Genomic DNA, 7957 nt, shown 5'->3' with positions numbered 1-7957 from the left:
CATGAGACGCATGATTGGACTCTACTGAGTTTGATTCTGGACCTCGTTAAACAATAGGAAACCTCTTGTTATTTGTGGGTTCTACAAGATCAGATCGTGTTTCCACCAACCCAAAACCAACCAAATAATTCAAGATATATCCTACCAATATTTGTTCCATAGGTATGCCACAATAGCAGTAGTTTCCTTTCATGCAATTTGCAATATTATATAAAAAAAATTTCACCTAAAATCTTTTTTCCTAGCATGTATTAAGTATTAAAAAATATAAAAATGATAAATGAATCCATATGTTAGAGAACACAAGACATGACGCGCTATCTTTTCTCGTTTTTTTCTTTTCTTTTCTCTTTTTTTTTTTTGGCATTAAACAATCGCATTTTAACTCGCATTCTTTAGTACACATACAAATTGGCCTGGTCTATAAGATCAAACAAAAAGAAAAAGAAACAAAAAAGGGTATAGAACACATCAACGAATTGTTGATGGGGAGAAAGGGAAATGAGAATCAGAAAACCGAGAGGGCGTTGCAGCCAAAACTTCAAACAGCCGCCCAAAACCCCCGCCAGCTTGTGGTAAGAATTCGGTAGTTAGGTTGGTATTTACTCCAATCCAATAGTGTTAGAACTTAGAAGCAGACTAAAAATCAGTAGTCAGAGTAGAGAAAATGCTCGTAAGCCGTTCCCTTGAGCGTCCTCTTGACATCATCCCAGTTCTTGATGTGGTCAGCTAATGATCCTTTGTGTATCTTTACTTGACGGCTTTTTAGCTCCATTTGTGGCAATCCAAGAAAATCTAAAACATCTTGCAGTTTCTGCAACAAACATGAAGGGGAAAAAAACGAAACTGAATAATCACTCAAAAGGGTTTATAACAAGCTTGGTTATAGCACTAGAAGAAAGGTTTCAGTTGATGCATCCCAGTGAAAAGGAAAGGGGAACTCAAATGGGAACTCGCTTTTAGGGAGCAAAAGAAAACCAAGTTAACAACTTCACTTTTTGGCCAGGGTTGTATTATGGTTTGGGAACATTTATGGGGATTGGTATGTTTTGCAGCTTCAAAATAAGTAGCTTGGGAAAAACTGAGTACTACGATTCTGTTAAGAAAACTTTGTCTCAAACTTACAGTGTGATTCGTCATAACGTCCTCATAATACACAATCATGTGTCTAGTGCTATTGAAGTATGCTAAGGCATTTGCAGCTGTCAACTCCATCTTTTCAATATCCGCAATCAACGATGTAGAATTGATTGTCGGCTTGTATGTTGAAAGTTTTTCAGCCTAGAGGAAGATGAAAGCTTGAATTTGAGAACAAGCGCAAGGACGAAGTAAATTAAATTGTAAAGGAAAGAGAGAAACCTCCTCCACTGAATGTACATGCGCCTTGTGGGTTCCATTCAATAGCTTAGCATATCGATCATATGAATTTGCAAGATCTGAAACCATCCTGCGCAACAAATTCCTGCGGAAGAGAAATATTGCAGAAACACCCCTCCGATTAAAGTACTCCACTATCTCTTTATGGTGCTCAATCAACCCCTGCATAGCCCAACACATGATTTGTTAGCTCTTCCCGAGTTTTGCCTAGGGACTGACACAGCGTAAAAAGGGAAAAATGGACCACAGATTTATTTCTAGCATCCATCTTCAGAGTCACCGGCAAAACAAGAATGCCTTCAGCTTTTTTTTATTATGCAAACAGCTAAACATGAATGATTTTATCTTTTTCCTCATGTACAAACACGCAAAAACTTCCACCCACACATTTTCGACAATAGTTTAACAAGATACCCGGCTTTCTAATGTGGAATTGAACAAACCCTTCATTACAAATTGCAATATAGATAATCAATCTGAATATAATGAACAGAAAATTTCACAAAGTAAATAAATCAAATAAATGGGGTATCCCTGCCTCTGCATAATGTTCAAAAGAATGATAATTAATAATGCACAACCAATTAGGTTGAATGACGGTTCTCAAATCTAATGATTTCCCACTTAACTAGATAAGTCTTCAAATATTCATCTAGCAGAAAAACATAACCTATCCACAATCAAATACATTAATTTACCTGATTAAGCATCCACTTGAAGCCAACTGCCGCGGAGCACTGATTTTTCGAGGCGCTACTGAGCCAATCCAAATTATAAACTTTATCTAGAGTCTGTACAATGGAGGAAATATTTTCTCTCCTATACCAACGAGAAAATATCTCACCATTAGAGCTCACATTGATATGGCTATTCAATAGGCTCTCAAACCACCCACTTCCCGATCTCTGCATCGACAGGATGGTAAAGAACTTTACTGGATTACGCGCACATTCGCCCCTAAAAAAAGTTCCAAAATGCACATTTAGTAAAGCTGAGACTTAATTAAAAAAAAAAAAAAAAACCCTCAAAATTTGGAGTAGAAATTCGAGATTACCGGCTAAAGGTTTTGGGATTGGGAAAATGCCGGTAAGGATTTTCTAGTAACTTGATCCCATTATCATGATGAGGCCCTTCAATGAATTGGATAGTCTGAAAATTAATGTTGTTTTGAATATTTATCTGCTTGAGACATATTGAGCAGATATAAACGCCACACACCATAGCAAAGATTAAGACTATTGTCCTTAACAGTAGAGGAGATTTCTTAGGAGATTTTATTATGATTGCATCCTGCAAACCAGAAGGAAAAAAAAAGCATATAAAATAGTCAATTTAAAAGTGTCATTAAGGCGCTTCTCTCTTATATATAAAAATAAAAAATAAAAAAAAATAAAAAAAAGTGCCATTAAGTAAAAATTACGAAACAATTCCAGTGGGCAGTGGCCAGTGGCCATTAAATTAAAGCTGAAAAGGGTTTTTTCTCCATTCCAATTTTTTAACAAAGAAAACTTTATAATGCTAATGGCAATGGGTTTAAGTGGGAAAAATCTGAAAAGATGATTTTTCTGTTTTTTTGTTTTTGTTTTCTGAAGTATGAAAACCCAGATCGGCACATGCAGAGAGAGATGAAAATATTTTTCTAAAACCCCACATACATTGTTCTTCCAAACCCACAACTCAAAAATACCAATTCCACAGATTAAAAAAATAAAAATAAAAATTAAATAAAATAACCTTGAAACAGAAAGCAAAAGCACCAGATACATCAATATATTCCACACCTATAAATTAAGGAAAAAAATAAAAAAATAAAAAAAGGAAAGAGAAAACACTACATTCTATTTAAACAAAAAAAAAAAAAAAAACAAAAAAAAAAAAATAAAAATAAAAATTAAATAAAATAACCTTGAAACAGAAAGCAAAAGCACCAGATACATCAATATATTCCACACCTATAAATTAAGGAAAAAAATAAAAAAATAAAAAAAGGAAAGAGAAAACCCTACATTCTATTTAAACAAAAAAAAAAAAGAAATCAAAATAAAAACATAAAAAAAAAGAGAACCTGGTTGATTAAGCAGATATATTCGGCCATAGCTGTTTCAGAGAAAAGCGAAGCAGAGCTCAAAGCCTTCGATTCATCTAACAGCCGACTATTTAATGAACTGCCCACGAGTTCTTAACAGACATAAAATAATTAAACAATTTTTTTTTTTAAAAAAAGGAAGGCCGAAAGGAAAGTTTTCCGGGTTTAGGAGCTACTTTTTTAGAGCCTCGTGGAATACAAAGCCGGGAAATTTTGGGCAAGAGCCAACTGGTAACACTAGAGAGAGAGAGAAGCGAGAGAGGGTGTTTCTGGAATCACAGAGAAATTGTTTTCTACTTCCAATATGTGTCTCTCTCTCTGACTCTGAGCCCTTTGTGGAGGTATTATATATATAGATATATATATATATGGGTATATGTATATATGTATATATGTGTGTGTGAGTGTATATATAATTTTTCTTTTTGGGTTTTTGGTGAAGAAGAGAGGTGTAATAGTGAATTATCTATATTTACAGCGAATTTTTGTACGGCCACAGATGCGGAATTCTGATTCAGTTGGGTCCAAGTCTAATCTAACAATAGGGAACGAACGCCACGTGAGCTGAGGCGCGTGGGGGTTGGAAATTGAGAGTAAGGCAAGAGAAGAAAAGATACGGGAAAGACTTTTTGACTTTTCTTTTGTTTTTTTTTTATTTTACGATGGAATCTAGTAACTTTTAAGGCGAGAACAAATGTAAATTTGGAAATAGTCGGGATTTTTTTTTATACATAATTTTTTAATAATGTGCCCTTTTGTATTTCAATTTTGAGCAAGTCTTTTTTCGGCCATCGGTTAAACTCAAAATTGAAATGTGAATAGAGGGGATTACCTCGTATTCTTTTTTTTTTAAATAAAAAAATTTCATTAAATAATAATAATAGATACTCTAGCTGTAAATAACTATTAAAGATAAGGGTATTCGCCCACAAAAAATATTAAACTCATCAGTATAGACGAATGAGGTACAGAGGTGAACACGAGTGTCAAGACCTGAAGAAAATACTAGCTTGACATATTAGTAATTGAGCATGATAAAAACTCATTCGACAAAATTACTACAGTCGATTGACAAAATCAATCGACCGAGAGTAAAAATCTCAGAGCACTACGGTCGCTCATAACACTGCATAAGATATAACCTAGCGGACTAGACCTACCACCATTATTGAAGGGTGAGGTGACAACTTTCATTATTAAACAATGAAAACATAAACGTTGAAACAGTGGAATCAACATCGCCTTTATTACATCAAAATAAAAATTAAAAGTAAGACAAAAGTCAGCCACACGGAGAATATCAATGACGATAAGCTAGCCACTAAGATCATAAAGAACATATCGATGAAGATGCATGCGACACCACTATCGAAAGACACCAACTTGGCACTAGTGAAGACCTACGCAACAAAACTATCAACCCGAGCACTCATCCACGCACTCATAACCACCACGATGAGGAGGGCGAGATTCTGAGGTTATGGGAATGCTGGAGATACAATGCACACAACATGATCAGCCAAAAAACTAACACCCTTTCATTTGTTCCCTCTACCCAAAAAGTCATCACTACCACCATGATCATCACCATAAGATCTAGAGCTCTGTCTCTAGAGCCGGAGGCTAGTCAAGAGTTGGTGCTAGATTCCAATCCCAAAGTTGAAAAGAGAGCGGCACAAAAAAGAGAGCAAAAAAAAAAAAAAAAAAAAAAAAAAAAAAAAACCTTAAAGAGAGGGAGAAAGAAAGTGTTGTACTTGTAAGAAATTTATTTTATATTACCTCATATTATGTGTTGTCTAAAAGAATATAATTTTTTGTTAAGAAAAATCTCTTTTGTTATTAAAAAAATATTAACATCATCTCATTCCTATCTCCTCAATTCGTAAAGAAATTCATGGATGACAATGGAATGTAAAATATTTGTCTCAATTTTACTAAGTAATAGGCTCAATTTCTCTCCATCAGAATATTTATCTCAATTTTACTCAAGTAATAGGGGCTCAATTTCTCTCCCATCCGATTCTAAACCCAACGCTCAAAAGACCATAGAGTAATAGTATTAAATACTAAAGGGAGAATTGATGCGTTGTAGAAGAGTTTAGTCTTTCTGGCGTGTTGGGAACATCCCAAAACTAAATAAGATAAATTTTTTATTTTTATAAGGTCTTTTAATGATGTCAGATTTAGACGAAAAATATGTATTTTTTAAACAGAAACAGGCCAACAGATAAAACTTGTCACATTGTCACGACGTGTCATGTTTTTTGGGTAAATTTCTTCATTTAAGCCTCCAAAAGGGCTTTTTTTTTCATTTTTAGTAATTTTTGTTTTTATAATAAGTTGACCTAGGAAATTTGGATTCCAGTTCTGATTGTGTTTCCTTTCTCTTTGTGTCTAGTAGTTTCAGATTTAGTTTCCAGTTCAAAATTTTCCTTTTTTGAAAAATTTCATATTTTTTTATTATTTTAATTATAGAATAGATTAGTTTCCTGTTTCTATTTTACCTATTTATATGGACGCCCTCTTGTAATGAAAACCAGTTTAGTAGAATAAAAATTAATGTGTATTTCTTGAATGTTCTCTCTTCTTAAATTCTGGTATTCTGTGTGAAATTAATGGTTTTTGAAGCAATTTTCGTAGTGTTATGTGTGAATCCACATGTTAATTAGTTACCCTTTTATTTTATTATTTCACTTTTTTCTTTAATCAAGCTTCCGCTAAATCAAGAAGGTAGGAAATAGCATATTTATAAAATTAAATTAAGTAAATAACATATTTTTAAAACTATTTGAAGTAAATAACATATTTTTAAATCTATTTGAAGTAAATAACAGTTCACATTAGTAAATGAATCACTTGTCGCATAAATGGTTCATTTATAATTAGTAAAATCATTTTTTCAAGTAAATTTTCTTTTTATGACTAGTAAAAAGAATTTTTTCCACGTAAATAAAATTACTACGCAAGTTATTTTCTACTGTAATTGAATCATTTACCGTATAAATGATTAATTTACCATATAAATTATTTTTTACTTTAAATAGTTTTAAATTATGTTATTTACTTAATTTAGTTTTAAAAATCTAATATTTACTATAATTTCTTAATACTAAATTATTAATAGAACTGTGAGAGGAGAAAAATACATCATAATCGTTAATCGCTCCACCAAAAATATATTATTTTCCGCGGAATACTAAATTTCCTCTATTGGTAGAAAATGATCCAAGGGTCTAGAAACTCGATATGATCTAAAAGAAAAAAGAAAAAGTAAAAATAAAACTAGAAAAAGGATATCTCTTTCCTACCAAATACTTCTTAAAAGAAATCTTGAAAAAAAAAAATGTAGAAAAAATGAGAGAGAAGGAGCTATGAGTTTTGGTTCTACGTTTGTACTTTGTTGGTTGTGAGAACTTGGAAAACAATTTTTCTATAACGTATATATAATCATAAGATAGTCACCCCACCCCCTCCCCCACCTTTTATTAGAAGAATGAATTAATAGATAAGTGAAAAACTTGTATGATAGCATAATTGATTGTACACTTTAATTTGATACTTTAGAACAATATGCAAATAACAGTGCATATGCTTATGAGAGTGTTTTCAATCAAATTCTACGCAACAAAATTGAAGTATTTCACTTTGCTTATTAGTAGTCATTATTATTTTTTCTCCTTAAGAGAATACCCTCTATAAATTTAAATTTTAAAAAGATGAGTATTTGACTTCCATCTCCTTTGAACTTTATCTTCTAACTGCAGACAAATTAAATGCTAATCAACTAATCAAGGCATGTTGGATTAAGTCTTGCAATTAGCTTGCGCTAGACACAAGGCGGCTAGGGATTTTTCTTCTTTTCCTCTCTTCTTCTCACTGCGTCGTCTTAGTGGAAAGTCTTTAACGGCTGGAGTCCGGTGTCACCCTAGGGTTGGGCTCCAAACTCCCGGCCCTATGCAAGGGTGGTCAGATGCCGCAATGTGGATCTCTCCGGGGTCATGGCTGGGGAGGGAAAAGCAAGTATTGAGGGTTTTTTCCAAAGTGAATTTGGCTGTCGTCTTTGGGTGCATCCCTCAACATGGTGATTTCAAGAGGGGTTTGAATGTAGTTTGGAAGGTTGGAGTTGGCGGCAGAGAACAGAGAGTTGTCGTGTTTCTATTCACGAGTTAGGGACATGTGGCTGCTCTGATGCTGCTGAATTTTGGGGGCTTCAACCCCTGTTGGACTGCAGTCCATAGGTTTGGCATGTTCTCCTATTGCCAGAAAGACTAATTCCCGCCGCAAGAATAGTCTCTCGCTGTTGCAAACTCAGATCTGAGGTAGGGAGAACGATGACTCGAAGTTCTAAAAAGTTATAAGAGCGAACCCATGGATTAAAAGAGAGAAAAGGGGTTCTTTTTTTAATTTTTTAATTTTTGCTCTTGAGAGAAAATTAGGAGTTCTTCTTCCTTGTTTGATCCGAAGGTTTGGATTCAAATATAACTAAGTTTTGTT

The 7957-nt window shown here is 33.6% G+C and overlaps 1 protein-coding gene across 1 annotated transcript; it reads right to left on the bottom strand.

The window, feature by feature from the left end:
- Positions 1–319: 319 nt before the first annotated feature.
- Positions 320–3864, bottom strand: LOC21391637 (nodulation protein H). The gene is made up of 6 exons (XM_010096076.2): positions 3443–3864; positions 2432–2667; positions 2076–2334; positions 1360–1539; positions 1126–1281; positions 320–814 (listed from the first exon to the last, which is right to left on the bottom strand). Exons 1-6 carry the CDS (start codon positions 3470–3472, stop codon positions 647–649), a joined length of 1029 nt encoding a protein of 342 aa, XP_010094378.1. The 5' UTR covers positions 3473–3864; the 3' UTR covers positions 320–646.
- Positions 3865–7957: the final 4093 nt, after the last annotated feature.

This window comes from Morus notabilis, unplaced genomic scaffold, assembly GCF_000414095.1.
Source record: "Morus notabilis unplaced genomic scaffold, ASM41409v2 Scaffold123, whole genome shotgun sequence".
Classification (NCBI taxonomy): domain Eukaryota; kingdom Viridiplantae; phylum Streptophyta; class Magnoliopsida; order Rosales; family Moraceae; genus Morus; species Morus notabilis.
This window is presented reverse-complemented; position numbering and strand designations above follow the sequence as displayed.

What these genes read in the sequence shown, in the direction of transcription:
- LOC21391637 (XM_010096076.2), bottom strand. Translation starts at nt 3,472, where the DNA reads ATGGCCGAATATATCTGCTTAATCAACCAG. An exon ending in AATCCCAAAACCTTTAGCCG is followed by an intron (nt 2,335 to 2,431) that starts GTAATCTCGAAT and finishes AACTTTTTTTAG; the next exon opens with GGGCGAATGTGCGCGTAATC. An exon ending in ACGTTATGACGAATCACACT is followed by an intron (nt 815 to 1,125) that starts GTAAGTTTGAGA and finishes TGTTTGTTGCAG; the next exon opens with AAACTGCAAGATGTTTTAGA.